This window comes from Amblyomma mixtum, chromosome 1 (genome assembly GCF_055824585.1).
Source record: "Amblyomma mixtum isolate Tamu chromosome 1, ASM5582458v1, whole genome shotgun sequence".
NCBI lineage: Eukaryota > Metazoa > Arthropoda > Arachnida > Ixodida > Ixodidae > Amblyomma > Amblyomma mixtum.
The window spans coordinates 266,111,039-266,130,863 of record NC_143012.1 but is presented as its reverse complement, the minus strand read 5'-3'; the positions used below and the strand labels follow the sequence as shown (position 1 = coordinate 266,130,863).

Genomic DNA, 19,825 nt, shown 5'->3' with positions numbered 1-19,825 from the left:
AGACGATATACTGAGCCTTGGCCGCAAACTGTGAACATAGGATGGAATCGATGACCGATGCCGCAAATGGCTACCGCAGTAGTTCAAACCGAATTGATGCGGCTGTGAAGGACGTCCAGATTAAGAAAATGTTTGGTTTGCAGCGACCGTTGTTAAGACTCCCGTTTACGCATTGTCGTCGCTGACGCTGTACCAGGTGACATCGTGACAATGCGCCACTCTGATTGGTCAGTATGTCACTAATTGCTAGCTCTAAAAGCACAGATTGTAATCATGACATTATCAGTTCTCAGTCTATTTCCTTAAACCCTTTTTCGTCACGTCATCACTGCGTATGTTCCGCCGGAAGCACACCTTAAATGAACAAATATAATGAGAGAGGCAGCAAACTAGTCGAGCTAGCCGTACTCTAACCCTACACTCGCTCCTTAGACTCTTACAACCACTCAAACCCCCCCTCCCCGCGTACACACCCACTCTCCATCCACTGAAGCCTGATCTTCACACCCCATTACCGGCTACACCACCTAGTTACTTCATCCATAGCATCAAAAGACACCCGTAGCCATAATTATTAAACCAAAATCGGCATCTCGCATCAACGCACGTGTCTCGGAAATTCGCAGTACTACAATGGTAAAAGTCCGATGAATTTTCTGCCACTTTATTGCGGCCGACACCAGAGGTTTCGAGGACAAGTTCTTAGTTTTTCTTCCATGAACACAGGCTGTTCTTCTATGAAGGCATTGGGTAAATTAAGAACCGCAATGAGTGATTGCTAAACGCTTCGGTGAAATATGAGAATATCAAATCTTCTCTAACCATTCGCTGCGCGTTTTGTCGGAACAAGCGATTTGGAAAAATAACAATGTTTAAGAATGCAAAAAGAGGCATTGTGAAAAAAAAGTGTTTCTCACATCTAACAACAGATTTCTAGTGCGCAGTTTGCTTGAACACAAACAGCTTCTCTTTGCCCTCGGATCCAAAAGAAAAGAAAAAAGCGTCTCAGTGAATTTGTTGCGAAGCACCCAAAGGGAACACGCACTCGGAGGACCTGCGCGTAACACTATTAAGGCCATCTTTGTCGCGGAAGAACGGCCCTGACGGAAAAGGAAACAGTGTCGTCGACAACGGCAATAAAAAAAGGCGCAGCAGTTTCGCTGGCTCCCGTAAGGACGAAACACGAAGAAAAAAACGCAAAAGCGAGAGACGCGAAACCGCTGAGAAAAGCCAACCACTTTAGCCAACAATTAACTGGTTCCCTTTCTCGTTAGGAGCGGTTCCCGCCTGGCTGCGCAACCATGCAGCTATGCTGCCGCTGAGGTTGCTTCCCGTTGTTGTGACTTCTTTGCTGGCATAGCTTTCCGACGCGTTTTCTCTTTTTTTTTTTTGCTGCATTTCCCGGTCTTCTTTTCTCAATTCCCCACTCTCGTCGCCTGGGCCGTCTGAAAGTGCTTGGAAGTGCCCTCCCCGGGAGAACTTCTTGCGGCGGCACAATGCTTGAGCACGCAATCACGACTTGGACCCTCTGTAAACAGGGCCCCGCTAATGTGGCGCGCAAACAACGGCTGGAGGCCCGCCTCCCCTCCCCCCTTTTCGCACTCTCTCGCCTTTCCTTGTCTCGCTGTGCCTGGTTCAAGCTAGTTAAGAGTTCGTCTTGGCATCGGCTTCGATGTGCCTGCGTTGACACCCGGATGGATCCCGCCGCATTCTAGCATAAGATGTCGAAATATTTATAGAGATTTACCACTCTGCGGATGTGTAATCTTCTGGGTTAAATCGGTTGAACTATGAGCCTCCCCACTGCACCTAATCATGTTGATTAAAAAGGAACAGGTTAGACCTGGTTAACAGAATAGTTAGGGGGGGGGGGGGGGGGCGCAGCAACGGCGCCAAGATGACGCTACACAAGTTCCCGCCGCAAAAGCAATAATTGAAAAGGGCTGCAAAATAGGGGCGCCTTGCTGCGTTCAGGCAGTAGGTATGCTTATTAGGATGCTTTCCTACGTTTTGTGCGAAGTAATATGAAATCATGACGGTTGAATCATATAATAATGTGAGATAGCATAAAGAGCTCGTTCGACCATTTTGCGTTGACGCGTGATGTCACATCAGAGACTAGGCTGTGTGTAGGAGTGTTTTGGTATGGATGTGCCGTAATGCTGTGTGCCGACTGTGTATGTGCGTACGAGTCATAGGACCAGTCATGTCTCGTGTCATAGACCAGACGTGACACCAACAGGCCTGAAGTGGACGATGCTGCTGCTGACGATGATTTTTTAGGGCGCAAGAGCAGCTTCGGTCAAAGAGCGCCGTGGCACAAGATTTTTTGGTTGTTGTTGTTACACAAGTTTATGCCAGAGAACCGTTTTCCAAAGAAACCCCCCCCCCCCTCCCCCTTCCAGATAAACCGAGCACCAAACCAGGAAAAAACTTGTAACCATTTTATCTCCTGCACCCAGTGGCACTGGGGATTGAATTTCCCCTCTTGAAAGTGAGGCGGACGCTCAAACCTTTAGGCAACTGCTGCAACTATGTATGTATGTCAAATAATCAGTCATTGCTTATGACAGCGATAGGAAGTAATGTCTCCCGGCCGGAATTGGCGTCACCAGATCAAAAGTGATGCCATCAAAGAGGAAGCTACGTCAGCTTAGCCGGAAGTGACTTCACCATACAGGCAGTTCGTCGCTACGAGGGACGCCTTAGTGGAGGGCTCCGAATAATTTCGGGCACCTGGGGTTCTTTAACGTACACTGACATCGCACAGCACACGGGCCTCTAGCATTTCGTCTCCGCCGAAATGCGACCACCTCGGTGGGGATCGGACCCGGGCCTTTCGGGTCAGCAGCCCAGCACAATAACTACTTAAGTACGGCGGTGGCCTGTAATGGGATTAAGCGTGTGCAAAATTATTTTTGAAAGAACTGCAAGTAACTCCGCCTATTCGGTGATGCTAATAATAACTGATCGTCGAGTACCCACTAAGCGCTATGCAAAACATCGTAGAGTGACAGAAGTCTAGGATTCTGCTGACGACCTTATACAGGCATTAAGTGCGGTAATCCCTTTAAATATTATAATGGCCATAACGTGGTTAGAAATAGAGAAATGCGGTCATGTTTTTAATATGGCTCATTCTAAATGCCTAAACCCCTGTTCACTTTTGTAGCGCGCATCTTTTCGCCCCTCGAGGAAGTAATATAGGTATAGGTTAAAATACCAGCGATCATGTCTTGTTTTTATGACACCCTTACCACAGGTAATTTAGCCATTAAGCGCTGGTATGAAACCACCTATCAGCAAGCACATTAATGACTAAATAGTCTTCTTTTTCTCCGCAGCTAGGTCGAACGACGCTGCTCTGTAGTCTAAAAAGAGAAGGATTCTCAGTTTTGTTACGACAATTATGCTGTATGCAATCCGGCCATATAAAACATCGAATTCGTATTTACTGGTTTTTCTGAGACCGAATAGTTTAAGAAACCATGAATAAACATGGAACATTCGGTAGAATGCATTTATAAATAAATTTCTGAGGAGTTTATGCAATGTACACACTTGGGGATCACATTGTAAAGTGAATATTGTAAACAGGAAACTACGTTGTAAAGGTATTGTAAACTTAAATACAATAATAGCCTTAACAGAAAGCTCGATATTAACACTCACAGATCATGGCTGTGCGCTGGCATGCGCAGCACTGACACTTCAACCGCGAGAAGATGTGACATTAGGAGAAGCTGTTGTACGCCGAAACAAAAGACGACTCGTTTACTTCTACACGGAGCATTTAAAACTTTCTAACGTGATCGTAGTCACTGCCGGCTCAATTGATGGCGTTCTGCCTGAGACCAACAATACGAACAACCAGTACAGCATCAACCACCTGGCTTTAAGAGACTGACACGCAAACATGCAATTTTTCCTACCACTCTAGACGGCAAGAATGACGTAAGTGATGTGCCGTAGCTTTCCGCTGCACTTTAGGTTTCTGAATGTTTTGTCATTAGATTTACGAGGGACGTGGTGGTACTTTATTACCGCAATACACTGTCGCAAGCAGCCGTATTAGAGGTCTTGCTAACTTTTGAACAGTGGAGTAAGAGCAGAGACCCTGGGCATACATTACGCAGCAAATGCTTAACAGTCTTGGAAACCACGTGTCGGTGTGCAGCTGCCAGCAACATACTGTAATTAGAAAGCTGGGTGCGATGAAACTAACGTGGTAATGACTTTATTGCAACATACGCAATTTCATGGAAGGCTGAAAAGCACCAGCTGGTGCATTTAGAAAGCGAGTACGAGTCAGTGGGCCCATGTGCCGTTAAGTCAGACGGGTGCCTGGGCCTTAATGTGTTGAAAGATACCAGACGTGTGTCTAAGCCTTAATGTGTTTTCATCACAGAATAAAAGTTATTTTAGCAAACGGCGCTTCCACTCGTGTGTCCTGTTTTTGTCCTGCGTCTGCAGTTGCTTTGTAGGACCCCACACCGATTCTCGCGAGCTTGCATACTTTTGCTGTCATGACTGAAGTGTCCTCGGGTTGGCTGCTTATGAGTACGAGCAATTGGAAGTAATTCTGTGTTCCTGCGTGTGCCGGTTAATGTGCAACAGATCAAAGAATATCAGTGAATATCAGTTCAAAGAAAACAGACATATTAGTTAGGCGAAAGAAGAATTCCCGTTCAACTTTTGTAGCATTCATCATTTGTGGCTTTGAACAGATGCCTATAGAAGCCTGGTGGTGCTCAGAAAATGTATAGCGTGAACTATAGGGAAGAGTTTATACGGGGTTCCTGCCAGCGTTGTATGTCGCATTCCAAAGCTACCACCTTTTAACTTCGTTCCCCTTTTACATTCACTCTTCTCTTTGCTCCGTGCACAGTATCTAAAAGAAACTCTCTCTGTTTCACCTCCACATCTTTTTCTTCCTCTCTTTGTCTCTCACCCACGTTCTCGCAGTGGCCACAGAGAGGTTTATCGAAATAGACCTGCCTTCTAACAGACATGCGGGTAAGAGAAAGGCGCTCTTATAGAGGAAACAACATATGTGGCGCATCCTTAAATGGAACTCCTTTGTAGCAGGGCAGAGTAAGATGTAGTTTACGTGCAATTCTGTACCGGAACAAGCAAAACAGCCTCGGTGTTTGAATCCTTGAAGAAGAAGACCTTTCTCATCGCAATAATTCTTTTTCCTTCTTTTTTATGCCCTGAAAAATTGTTTTCGAGATATTGGCTTTTGGTATTTCGCCGTAACATTAATCGATGCTGCGCGCTTAATTCGTTTTATTTTGTACCCTGCAAACACATGGAAAGTGAAAATAGGCTTGGGCGCAAAAAAAAAAAAAAGTAATTACGGCTTTCGTAGTTGTTCCAATAACGACTAGCATGCGTTCTAAACATTGTGCCGCAATACCTATGCCCACCATAATCTCACCAATTTGCATTTCCTTTGTCTTAGATGTCGTCCGTGATTCGTCAGTCGTAGAAACAGGCGATCCTTTCCTCGCCGCACAATGACTTCGAGAGAAGGCTTGTAGAGCTGTGCAGTGGCGCAGCAGCTCTCTGAAAGCATCGTCTTTGAGCTCGTTAGGAGTGCGCTAGACTACCTGATACTTCCCGCAGTAGTGAAATAGCTTGACTCGATACAGATCCAGCTTTTTGTGCGAAACTATAAACTCTCGTATTCGCTCCAGGGTCCAGGCTACGACCTCTAGAGCAAATGGAGTGGACTAGCCAAATTAACTCCTGGCTTTGAGCACAACCTATGGTGCTTCAAAGAGTCACCGGACTTCTTTAATGGCCCTCTCTTCCTAGCGTCTTAGTTCTAGAGTTTCGCAATTGATTACTCGTTTCAGCGCAAATTCGTGCGATGTTGCCCTCTATTAGTGCAGGAGAAAAAATGACGCTATAAAATATACTGGCTCTGATGGCAACCGAAACGCTGGGAGGAATCTGCATTGGGCTTTTTCGACACATCTCGAACTTCTTTTACAAGACTTGAGTCGCAGACATTAAAGCTCCGTGAGTTCTCAACAAGACATTGCCAGTCGTATATGAGGCAACACGGTTCAATGTCAAGCTTGCGCAAACCTCGATAACTCTAAAGAGTCATTATGAAAAGCTTGTAAAGTGACGCTCAACCTGAGCCTAACGTTACATTTCAGTCTTCACAAGTTACAAAATCTTCGTACGAAGAAATAAAAACAAGTTATGGCGCACTTGCGCTATTGCGTAATGTGCAAAATTGCTGCTGCTGTGGGAATCGCCTCAGCAGTTGTAAATGTTGAATGGCCCCGAAGTGAGCGTCTGTGGAGTAGGTGAATATAGACAAAATCAGTACAGCTTAATCTATTGCTGTATAGTAACTATCCTGCACACATTTTCTCTGTATCCTATGGCTGAGCACAAGTGGATGCTAATGAGTAATTACACCTTTAATAAACTCTAGTGGTGCGCAAAGGAACGCACCGAAATAAGTTTATTTAGGCGCGTGCTCCCTTTCTGGGGATGGGGATATAAAGTAAGTGCCGCTACGCAACGTATGCCTGTATATGTAATTTGTTTACAGTGTGTTTCTTATAGAAAAATTGAAACCCCGAGCGCAGTGGTTTTTTGTTATTTGCAGTACGATGGCAACGCGCTTTCTCATTTCTCAGAGTACTGCTCTGTGAGATGGTCGCTCTCCGCAACATTAGCATATCTAGACGACGTGCAAATATTTTTTCCAATCATGGAGCTCACCGGCGGGCTTCAGCAGAGAACCCGCCGCCGCAAGTTCGCTAGACTTTTAATGAAACCCCTAGCTTCAAAAGGCGACAGCTTATCAGAACTTAAGTGTGCGACGTGGTTCCTGTCAAGTCAAGAGCCTGACGGAATCTCGTCTCGTCGGGATGGCCCAGGGCGATACTAGACACCATCTGTTTCTTCATAGTTCTTTGCATGCGGTTGTGCAGCTATATGCCATTCCTTCCTTTCTTGCTTTCTTCCTTCCTTTCTTTCTTTTTCTCCCTCTTCTTTCCTTCTTTCTTACTTTCTTACTTTCTTCCTTTCTTTCTTTCTTTCCTTCTTTCTTTCTTTCTTTCTTTCTTTCTTTCTTTCTTTCTTTCTTTCTTTCTTTCTTTCTTTCTTTCTTTCTTTCTTTCTTTCTTTCTTTCATTCTTTCTTGCTTTCTTTCTTTCTTCCTTTCTTTCTTTCTTTCTTTCTTTCTCTCTTCCTTTCTTTCTTTCTTTCTTTCTTCCTTCCTTCCTTCTTTACCTCTTTCCTCGTTCAGGGCGGCCTACAGCGTGATGTTATCCTCTAAACTATCTCTCGTGTAGCTTACAGCCCCACGAAAGGCAGCTTATCTCCAAAATTCTAGTGAGCGCGAGTTCATTCTGCCAGTGAGCAACAGGAGTCCAAGATATCAAGCCTAAGCTGCTGTCTGTAGCTTGAGAAAAATTTAAAGAGGTGCTCCATACGAGAAACTGGACCTCGGTTGACCAGGCCCAAGTTCTGTTATTGTTTTTAAAGAATTAACGACAAAAACTTCTCTCTAGAGTGGTATAAACTTACAATTATTATTGCAGGCCGGAGTCGGGAGCGATTAGACTCAAAAATAAAAAAAAAGAAACCTCACTTAAGCGGTTTTATGGCAAGCAGGTTGCCAAAATTGGGGTTGAAATATGCTCTTTTGGCATTAAAAATGAAGTGCATCGAAATAAGTTAAATGAAAGAATTCGTTTTGTATTCACACCCAAAAATTCTGGAAAAAGAAAGCATTTTTGAACGGAAAAGATCTTAGGAGTGCCGTTTATTATATATTGTAAGATTTCACTACACTAACCAATGTAAATGCAGATCTCCCGCTGGCAGGATTACATTTTTTTGCTATTAACGTTTTTGCTGTAGACAGCTGTTTTCAATGGCAGTAATTTTAGGTCGCTCGAATTGAGTGATCGAAAAGCTTTAACCGAAAAATTTTGCTACTCATGAGGACAATGGACCATTACATTTCATATTTCCATAAGAGTACCTCACAGTGATCTAATATTAAAAATTTTTCTCCAATATTGTATATGTTCTGTAGAGAAGCCGCATTGAGTGAGTTCGTAATCAACGCGTATACTTGACAAAAATATGCGAGTTTTGTGCAGAAAAGAGTTGGATGTGCTCATTTGCTTTTTTGTAATTATTTTAATGTAGCGTACTGGGAACGCGTTGAGGACTACAACGACAAAAACAAGGCCTTGATAGGCTATATTCTCACTGCAATAAAAGTGTTCTGTAAAGGCGTTGTCAGGGAGCCGTCAGAGGGTGGCAGTGCTTTTGTTTACACGCCCGTCGCTACGGCTCGCATTTAAATCAATGCTTGGCGTGATCGTCCCGAGGACTGGAAGTCCCGACTCCTCCAAGCGCACGCAACGCACGAACCTAAATCGCGCGCGTCTTTGGGCGGGAAGGGAGCGCGCGAAAAATCTCGCCCAAACACTCGATCTCGTGACGTCGAGTCATCGAGCGACGGGGACCAATCGCAGGGCGCGGAGCACCAAAACCGGAAGAAGGAAAGGGCGTAACTTCCTCTCCCTGATAGAGGAGAGAGACGGAGAGAGCGCGCGCATAGACGGGGAAGCCGTGCTGGGAAGAAGAAAAGAACGTGAGGGAAAAAAAGAAGGTGCGAAAGGAAAACGAGAGATCGAAGGGAAATGCGCCGGCTTCCCTTCCTCCCTGTGGCTCTTCCCCTCTTTCCGTGTGGCTCGCCCTCCTCTCCCGATCGTACTGTCGTCGCGAGGTCCACTCGACGGGTCCGACAACGTGTTTCGCGTCAGCCGGGAGCAGACGTTCCATCCGATGCAGCCCGTGGCCCGGGTTCTCCGCTTTCGCACAGCGGAGTAGGGAGCGGCGTGCGGCTTTGACGCCCTGCATGCGCTGCGTGTTCCTCTGCATTTCAACAGCTTCCCCCAAGGACCTGTCGTTGAAGGCGAAGAGACTGTCTAGTACGACCTCCTAACCACCGGAAGGACGCAAAGAAACTTTGGACCTGGTCATCCGTCCCGCCGGTCGCCGTGTGCTTTTCGTTCCGTTCTGATCGACATGTGCGCGGCGCCGCGACTCGACCCCTTGCTGTGGATAACGTTGGTCGTCACCTGCTGTGGCTCTGCCGTTGGTGGTGGTGAGCTACTCTTTCCTTAATTCTTATTTCTTACCCTTGTAAGATTCTGCGCGGTGGTTGAAGGGTAATTCAGTGTACTCCCCAGAAGCGCTCCAAGGATAGAACCTTTAAACGCGAGGAACACAGCAAAAGCGCTCATGCAATACGCCAACAGGTGACCGTACTCTTTACTGCAAAAAGAACTTCGTTCAGTTTTCACACTTCCGTGTATCCCACTCCTGTGCCGATAAACGTACATGACATGGGGCTGGCTGCCTTAATAGAAGGAGGTTTGACGCGGTAAATGCATATCTCTTCTGTCCACCGCTTTTCGAGCACTAATTCCAACAATACTTCCTTGACAGCGTGTAAGAAAAGTAGTTCTCATTACGCAAATAAGAGATAGTGTGCTGAAATCAATAGCTTTGGCGATGGTTGTCAACGAGCACTGGGCATAAAGAGCGTTTCGATGACATCAGTTTTAAAGCAGGGAGCCCTTGTTTCGCCTATCACGTAATAATCACGAAGCGCTCAGAGGACTGCTATGCATCAACTATGTGCCACATGGTAGCATTTCTGTGAAAGCGAATTAGTTCGAACATCATTAAGGTTTTTTTTTTACTTGCTGTTAACAGCAGCTTTTTTGTCATTGTTGTTTTACAGCGTCAAGAAAGCTAAATTTAACGTCGACTATGGGACACCATAAAAAAAAAAAAACAAGGTAACATGCTAAGCCGTCAGCTAGCGAACCGATTTTTACGAATTACAAAATATATACATTTATGCAAAGGGAAAGCTCTACACGGAAGACATTTTCTTCATTTCTAAAACTCGCTGTCGCCTTCAGCTTGAACTACTACAAAATGTAATGGCACTCACACAGTTTAGCTCTCATTCGACGGGAGTTGAGCCAAGAGACTTGGAAAATGTTGCCAATGAGGCGAGATCTCGCAACTAATAATTGACACCATGCACAGCGAATGTAACTCCGTCTCTTCTAAGAAGCTCCACTATAAAATTCTATTCACTTCACTCGCCGACAGCCACTTGTACTCTTTTGCAATGTTCCCAAGCGCGATACCAGAAGCCGGCTCCTGTACCAGAAAATTACAAAGCGTTTCTCGCTCGAGTTCTTCACCTGCACTCCTAACTAAGGTGACCCCATTCCTGGCTGCGGCACATCGACCCAAAGACACCAGTATAGTAGCCCGAACACTAAAAAAAAAAAACACCTCTAGCGGCACTAGGAGCGGGGGAACATGGGTTACATAACGGAGCCCTTGCGGGCTTTAAGAACAATGCTAGTCTCGCTCGCATGCACGCGACTCTGTCAATGTAAAAATCGAGCGAGGTTGAAAGTGCAAGAACACTACCAATTCTAAAGCACGGTAAAAACATGGGCTGCCTAAGTGTGCGGAAAACAATGACGTTGTTCACGTCACCTTCTCCGGCAGTCTCGGGCCATGTGTTTGCAATTTCGCCTGGCCGAATGCGCTCTGGCGTGACGAGCGGTTCCTTTGCGTTCACCGCGAAGGAAACACGGCATCAGAATGTGAACAAAAATAAAAAAGGAGCGAGGAAGTGTGAGTGTGTGTGTGTGTGTGGGGGGGGGGGGGGGGGGGGGGGGGTAGGCACAAGGTGTTCGCTTAATGTAACACGTGTTTCAACCTCAGCCGTAGTCTAATGGGGACATAGGCGACTTCCCTCAGTTTAGTTTACGACCATAGACGGTCACACGACCAGCTAGCTGGACCTGGGATACGCTCCGGAAACGCGTTCGAGCACCATCCTCTCTATTCGACTATCCCGTTACGGTCTTGCTGGCGAGAGAAAAGTCCATGTAATACCGCAATATCTCGGCAGAGGGGCGCATTCCGTAAAATGCGCCGTCCTTAAACACCAAGGAATCTTCACTGCCATCACGCTAGGACGAGCGAGATGAGCAGAAGAGGCGAAGCCAAAGTTTAATGGCGACTACAAGCCCGGTTTGCTACTCCTGTAATACTAAGCAAGTGATGTCAAAGCTGACTGCCTAAGGGAAAGAAGAAGACATTAATGGCCGCCTAAGTGATAAAATTTGTGGTGTCCGGATTAAGAACATTACCAATGCGCTTAGGGAAATAGCTCTTTGTGGAGTATACTCGCTGCAATTGGGTAGATACAAATGAATGATTACCCCCTTATTTCATAGCGAAGAGATCAGGTGTCTTAAGAGTTATCACTTCAGAGGTCTAGCATATTAGTCAGAGCTGTCATCTATGTTTTCGCATGGCGAGGGACGGTAAACACCAGAAATGAACCTATCTATTCAACTCAAAAACAGGGCGGAAAAAAGACAAGGAACTCAGACGGCAGGAGAGCACTCTGCTTTCGAAGTGCTCTGCAACATCCAGTTATCAGCTGGCACAAAGAAAGAAGTACTTTAATAACAGCATATTGAGAGTACTACGAGACCATTTTTTTCGTAGAAGTCGTGTATTGTTGGCTTTCCATTATAACGAATAATCGCTCACTGCAATCATGACACTCAAGTTTCATATGCACGAAACTAGTTGTAGAACTTTTTATACACAATCCCTTCGTTGAACTGAGAACACAGAGTTAAACAAGACGAATTTCTTGTCCTTTAGAAGCAGCTGTATAGCCGAATTCCACAGTGCTGCGACAACCTTTAGCACTTTACTGTTGGCCAGTCCGGCCTTTAATGAAAAAGCTTGCAAATCACACGGCTTACTACTTACTAGCCCTCACACCATCAGCTGAAAGGAGTAAAGGGCAGAAGAACAAAGCAAAAAAAAAGTTGGTTACAAAATACCGGACCAGGTGTTTCACAACGGAAGAAAGGTAATGAGATTTTGAGACCTCAATTTTCCATCCGTGATTCTGCCCTTTCGTTTCTTAACAAAAGATTTTAAGATGAGTTGCGAACGGGCTATATGATTTTGGTGCCCTTTAACCCCCGTACATTACATAACGCAACGTCGTTGACCCAGTTGAGAAGTCAGCATTTGTTGTTGTTTTTTTTTTTGCTTTCCATTCCTGTCGTCTAGAAGGAAAAAGGCAGATTTTTTCGCAGGTCGATGGACAGTTAGTGCTTACGTAACACAGCATAAAAAGCCAAGAAGGTAAAAAAGAAGCGATAGAATAACGGAATAGAAAAGAATCGGCGCTGTACGCATTAGCCTGTTATTACGAAGGCCTAGACATCTTCCCGAATGACAGCTCCGACCACACCTCCCTGGAAGTGAGTACGCCGCCAATGACGTTCGCATCGTTATAGCTCATTTTTGTGTTTCACGGGGCTCTAAAGAGTCATGCGATGTTCATCTTTTCTTTTTATGATAATGCATAGGTGTCTGGCATAGCTGATCAATTCACCCCTTTCTCGCTACTTTGACAGATTCCTCCCGTGGCAGGGAGCGTGGGCTTCTTGAACAAGCACTCACGGCCGCTTCGGCTTTCTTTGTGAGGAAAAAAAAGTTCAAAAAATACACATCACTCACCGCTTGTCAAACTAATGAAGGGGACGTACATGTTGTAGGCATAGGTCGGCATCAAAGAACTCAATATACACAACGATAGGAAATGATAAAATGAACGTGCCCTCAATTCGTCGTTAGCTCAGCCTTGGCGGTTGAAAACAGTCCTTCACTGTGGCCGACTGCATTAATTAGGGTGTATAAAGTGCGGCTAGTTGAACTCCAAATGAAGGTTTTTTGCAAGGTTATTCTATAATCTGCATTTGGAAACTATTAATAAAAACAGCTAGCGGCATAACTCTACAGCGAACCGACTCTGAATCCGGCGCACGTATTAACTATGCCGGGTTATGCGAGTTAGAAATTAAAAAGCATGAATTTTCAAATTCAGCTTTAAATATCGCAGTAGTGCTGCCAAAGTCAATGAATATTAACAGCACTACTTTATTCGAAACAATAATTACCAATTTACGCCTAGAGTTTCTGCATATATTTATAACGCAAAACACGTGTGCTTGCTTTCGCCCGTTTCTTCGATAAAACCAGAACAAAAATTTGCCGGAGTTACGGCTCAAAGTTGGTCAGATTATCTTTTATTTAATTACGAAGGCTTCACTCCTATCACTTTATTTAAACGCGTTTTGCATGAAGATTTACTGAGAGAAATTGTTTCACAGCTCTGAAGACACTGCTCGATGTAATGCGAAGTATTACCGTTGATTGGCAAGGACGCTTAAAGGTGCACTAAAGAGGAATCTCAACTCGTCTATTTACCGCGAGAACTCGATCTACACGTTCCGAGCATTCTTAGAAACTTCTAATTATATTGTCCTGTGTGACCGATTTTCATAATTTAAAACGGATTAAATGTCCTAGCTTTAGCCTTTTTTTTTTTAACTCGCCGCAGACGGTAGGAGGAGTCAACTAACGCGTGGAGTGCCTTTCAGGCAGTCGCGTGGCGGCTTCGCTTTCGCTTCTATTTTGTGTTTTAGATCACCGTGAATCAATATATCCAGTCAGAGGCTACATAGAGCAACTTAGGCCCACGTAAATAAAAATACGCGCGGACTCTTTGCTTTCGCCGATCGGTACGTATCACTCCGCCGATGGCAGAGCGGCAAGCCGCCACCGGACTGGCTGAAAGGTTGGATGACCCCTCCTACCGTCTGCGATCAGTTCGAAAAAACGCGGGAGCCGGGACGTCTAATCCGATCTAAATTAGGAAAATCGGCCGCACAAGACAATAATTCGAAGTTTCTAAGAATGCTCGGAACGTGTAGATCGAGTTCCCGCAGTAAAAAGACGTGTTCAGATTCCTCTTCAGTGCACCTTTAATCTAGAGGAGTAGATCTGGCAACACAATGCAGTCGCAAATGTCGCAATTTTTCTCGTGTGACGAAACCGCGGTTGAATGGCTAATAATGACTATTACTCGCGAGGAAGTCTTCTTACACACTGCTTCAAGAGGTCTGCGACAGTTGCAACCCGCGTGTATTCCAGTTGAATAATGCCTGTCACGTGTATGCCAGTGAACAAACCTTGAAATTAAGTTGCAGGTAAACAACCAGAAAGCACAAAGGCAACTCGCTACTGCTTGGGAGCTAGCCCACTATCTAAGGTGGGGAATTTTTTTAACTGGCATCACGGGGCAGGTCGTAGAAATGATATCTTCAAGGTACTGAACAGTACTAATAGTATGCCCTACGGCCATTATTATCCACAGACCACGGCCAGTTCTCTCGTGGAAACTCCTCATTCAGAAACGCGTCGGCAACAATACTAATGGTTTCTTCATTTAGTGTCGCTAACTTCCCCTTCTTAACCTCCGAAACACCGGGTTGTTTACTACTGATTCGAAGAGCACGGTGAAGTACTGCAGACTTTTTAAATCATCCATAAACGCAAAACTACGCGCAAGTGGAACAAACAATGAGAAAGGAGCCTGTATGCCTGGTGCCGGTTCAATATATAGCATCCGCACAAGGTTGTGTTTAGTTTATATCGCTACCAGGGTCGGTCCTGAGAGGGGGGGGGGGGGGGGGGGGGAGAGTGTAGGGGGCAGTCGGCTCCCCCCCAACCCCCCCCCCCCCCCCCCCCCCAAAAAAAAAAAGCCTTTGCACATTTTCCCGAACATCCGTTTTCGGGCTCTCATAGGGCGAGATGTGATATTTGACGTAGAACTGTAAAGCTTTTCCGTCTGTGAGGCGTCAAGTATCCCCTACATTGTACGTTCACATTGTTAGCGGCTTTCTTACTTCACAGAATTCCACGTTCTGCACGTTGGTAGTTATAAAAGTACAATTCGTAGTGATTGTCTAGTAATCGTGTTCCTGCCGTGACCCCACCCCCATTGTCTTGCCTTGCCGCCGGCGCGGCGACCACGGCGACAGAGGTGCCATTCACCTGCGGTTGCGGTGGCCAGCAACATCATCGCGGCGGAAAGGAGCCACCCATTTGTGTCTTTATCCCACCATAGGACACAGCGACGTAAGCGAGGGGATCATTCCTTTTTGGCTTGACAAGGAGCGCCGACCAGCCGCCTTGAAAGAAGGGTCTGAGGGCGGAACAAAGTCACCTCCCAGAACTTAGTAATGAAGGCCGCTAATCCCACTGGTGAAATGTCCGAGCAGGTGCTTTTACCTTCGCGGACATGCCGTGGCGGGATATCTCAGCCGTGGACTTGTTACCCCTGGTATAGAAATGAATATTGCTCGCGTAAACATCATTCAAAGAATGAGTAATGGTATAACATCTATATCGTTCGCCAGTTATCTTTCAACAACAAAGCACGGAAAGAGTTTTGTGTGAATAAAATAAATAAAAATTCGTTCCTATATTTTTCTTTTTTGATGTACGGAAGTCTGTCGCCCCCCCCCCCCCCCCCCCCCGCCCCCTCTAAAACCACTCTCTGGGACCGCCACTGACCTCTACCAAGCTTTTTAAGGGTCGTTTAAGCAGACATAATTTTTTTATTTACACTTTTTGCCCAAATTTTTATATAGTACATTCCTGAAAAGTGTCTCCTGCGTTTAAGTAGATTGACCAGAGTTCTTTAAAGAATTGTTTAAAAATTGGAAGCTGCCGGAAAATTATATTCAGTTGTCAGAACACTTTGTCTTAGAAATCCTTGCTCTTACATTGCGCATGCCGCTAGTACAAGGCTGGAACGTTACTGACCGGTATCCCTACTCCAACAAGTAACACTTTTTGTGCCTCTAATCCACAAAAATTAAAAGAAGCTATTGGACTAATCTCTCTACGACATACGTTTGAAATTACCTTCTGATCACTTCGTCAAGCGCACATCAAAGAACCTTGATTTGAAAGTAAATCTTCGGCCTTTCTGAAAACCTTAACGTACAAATCACGTCGTCGAAACGGCTTTGGCTGATCAGAGCGAACAGACATGAATAATAGAACGCTGTAAGTTCTTTTTGTAATATTTAAGTAACCCGCCGTTTATCTTGCAAGTTGAATTAGAGAGCGCGAAAAAAGGCCGAAAGTGCAGCCTGACCTTCCGCACGTTAAACTGGACATTCTTGGTTCACCTGAAATTGTGTTATAGTAAAGAGTAGTACGTTTCAAGTGCTAGACAGCTAGGGGAGACAATTTATGAGACAGAAGTGTATGAGTGTACACTAGATGGGCACCAATTTAAAATTGTTTGGATAATCCGACACTTCACTCAAACCTACACAGAAATTGCAAGCAGTTTCGATTTAATCAACGAGCTGCCGCGAGTCCGGGCTTTGAATATTGTACGCTTGGGACCGCGTACGGCTGCCGGACGATTTTCTTGCTGCCTTCAAACCTGGTAAAGTGTTGTCTCTGCGTCTGCAAATGAAAAGCTGCTATCTGGAGAAACTTTTTTCCCTCTGCTTCTTTATTTAAAATGAATTTAAAAGATCCGACAAGTGTAGAAGTCGTAGACTAGCAAAATGGTTTTTGTTGTCATTTTCTACTATTCCCGGACAAGGAGATGAGATAAAATTCTTATTCCCTGATTACGATCGATTCACCAAAACACGCGAAAAGGCTTTAGTGCGCTAAGTTACATTTTTAAATTATTGACCGGCACGTTCTATATGCGAGAACCAGCAAGAGCTTTATGTTAACCCTTCGATTCGCTCACAAAGCGAGCGCTCTGTTTGCTAACAGAGTCTACTTAGGCGCCATAATAATCAAGTCCAGCAGCGCTGAAATTTCATATGCCACTTACACTGCACCTGTAAAAACAGGCAGAGGAAAGGAATTTCGAACCGCAGTAACAAAGCTTGCTTTGATTCCTTTACGCAACGATTCAAACGTGGGAATAAAACCATTGCAACGGGCGAGCGCAGGATTCTGCTATTTACCTCGCCCAGGTGATGACATGCTTAATTTGCATTATATTTCAGCAGCATACTCCAATATGATAACCACGCAGGAATCTTTTGGCAAGGAAGCTGCTCGATAACAGAATAAAAAGGTCGTCTGCATATGAAAATGTTGAAGCAACATTTTTAAACTACATGAAGGTAAACCGACTTATTGAGAGGAATGTATCCGACTCGTTTAGGTTTTGTGTTTCGCAAACTGTAGTCATCTTTCAGTATCACCGCCAGGTATCATAGCAACATTTTTCTTAGCTCGCATGTAATCCATCCGCATTATTGTCCATGTGAGAAGTCTACAGCGAGATGTACATTGGATGAAAGTTATAATAAGGAGAGGAGTAGCAGTCGGAAGTACGGCAATGAGGAATCTTATTGGCTTTGTGCCGAAGAATAATTTGTGCTGATTTCTTTTCACTTTTGTCACAAATGCGCATTAACGCCTTAGGGCGCAGACGCGTTAGTGGTTCTCGAGACTAGCACGTGGCTTCTGTTCTCACTGAAGGCGCCATGGGAGCAGGCAACTACTGTAGTCATAAGCGCACTCTGAAATTAAAAGGCCTCGGTCACAGGAGTATGGAACTTCCCACAATTCTTGTTTCCCAACAGACAAAAATTACGACAATGAACGGACATCAAAAAGAATTTAGTTTGCTTTAGAATACCGATTTTCTCCTTATCAGGACCCCAAATGTATGCAGTTTAGTAAATGTAAAATATACAAGTTTTTCCAGATGCGCGGACAACCTGGAGGTCGATAGTTGCAAACTAAAGGATTGGAAACAAGCAGCGGTTGTTTGAAATAGTAACGTGAGCTTTGCACTCAGAGTTAAACTGGCGACGTCGAGGATGTAAATATTCTTGTAAGATACTACAAACGACGCCTGAGCGCGCTCTTGCCTGTAGCCGTTACAGCTACAGCAGCAAAAAGCAGAGTGGTGCAACGGATTTGAACAAGAACTGTGCCAACACAATTTGTATTGCGATAGTACGGCGTCAATGTTTCGAAATGGGCAGTCGTGTTTGCATGCTGACACGGTTAATATGAATCTTGCCACACGAAGGAAGGCATACGAAAGGACGAGGAAACTCGATAAAATTGTGAACTGCGCCCCAGCTTAGGAATTACACACGGCAGATGGGAAATTTAAATCGAGGGGTGAAAACTATAAAAACTTAGGAATCAGAGAGAGGGCTATGCCACTGCTAAGAAGTCGGAAGCTAGTTCATTGATCCCCAAAACTAAGAACGCAGCCGCCACTGTGTTGAGCTTTGCGTAATAAGTCCTTTCGCTGACAGCACCCGTTTTAGCATTGATTTTATATTTTTTCCATTAACCAGGTGCCTACAACGCGAGATTAAAAGTCACAGGGATTTTACAAGATACTGCCATATATTGCAGAGGTAAAATGGACTTAGGGGACGCCTGAAGGCGTCTAGTCTCCGAATATAGTACAGCACTGAATTCATTATAGGCCGTTCGCGGCAAAAACAAGCAAACAAATAGGAAGAAGCAATCAGTTGCACCATACACTTAAACTGCATAAACACAGTGCATGGAAGCCCGAATCGGCCCACCTAGTATAAAAATATACAACAAAAAGTTAAAGAGGGGAAGAATATGTGTAAGCGGCACAGCTTGTGCTAGCCGTGTCATTAGCTTGCCCGATAGCATCGCAACGGTTCCCCAAAAATATCGCCATTACGTTTTTCTATTTGTTCATATCAGGAGATGAAAGCCCGTGAGAATTAAGGGTGCATTAGTGGATGACACTGGACTTCAAGATTCCTGTCGTTCGTTGTTTTTCGGTCACAACTGCTGAGACGACTGCCAAGTTTACACTGAAGATCTGGTCTGTTTGAAGGACGAACAGAAGCAGGGATTAAAGATAGGCAAGCCATGCTTTACTAATCAGGGCGTTGCATCTTAGCATGGTGAAGCCAGAATGGAAAGCTGGGCTAGTTGTAGGTTGTTCATGTTGAAAATTTCCGGGCGCGAACAAACAAAAGACAGAGAATAAACCAAGGCGCCAGTCCTGTGGTTTCTTTTCTGTCTTTTGTTTGTTCGCGCCCACAAATTTTCATGATGAAGCCACTCGGTTATGGCCACATACGTATGAGCGCGCGCCAAGGGAGGAATTTTTCTCTGTGGGTACGTCGAACTTCGTGACTTCTTTGAAACATTTGGTTTCTGACAGATTTCCAAGTTTATTAGAAACAGGCTGCCGAAATGCACCTAAAGTTCAATATCTGAGTTGTAGGTACAATGACTAAAGAATTTCGTATTTGTCAGAGGCTGACCACAAACCAAGTTTTTTTTTTTCTGACCCAGAAACCCTGCTAATTTCTTTGGCGTTCTGAAACTTCGCACATTTAAAGAGTTTCGATGCTCCAAACCCAAGCCTGATATAAGGCAAGAATTTATGGATCCAAGGATGCCAGTTGGGCGTGCAGAACCAAGTTCATTGAGCAATGTCAGCTATTGTCTGTACCCCCTCTCTCCACGAGAAGCGCTTCTAATTGGGCAATATATCATAGAAAATAATCTTATCACTGTTAACTTTTATCTTTTTCGTTTTTTTTTCTTCGATGCATTGGTTGCTTCCTCAAAGGTAGGCGGAGGACAGATTTAGGTTGGCCTATATTAAAAAACTACAGCATCATGACGACAAAGGGACTCTTCTCATCGAAAATGGAACTTTTTAAGTGCAGATTAAGATCTTCAGGTGGCCGAAATGATTATTACGGAGCCCTCCACTATGGCACTTCTTTCTCTCTTTCTTCTTTCACTCGCACCTTCCTCTGTTCCCTCACGAGGTGGTTAGTGTCTCCGCCGAGAT

General features: G+C 44.9%; 1 protein-coding gene across 1 annotated transcript in view; it reads left to right on the top strand.

Moving 5' to 3' along the window:
* The first annotated feature begins 8,812 nt into the window (after positions 1–8,812).
* Positions 8,813–19,825, top strand: part of LOC149371618 (cell adhesion molecule Dscam1-like) — a 437,517-nt gene continuing 426,504 nt past the window's right edge. The window contains exon 1 of the mRNA XM_089565876.1: positions 8,813–9,154. Within this exon, the coding sequence (XP_089422002.1) occupies positions 9,076–9,154 (79 nt within the window). The 5' untranslated portion in view covers positions 8,813–9,075. The remainder of the gene's footprint in view (positions 9,155–19,825) is intronic.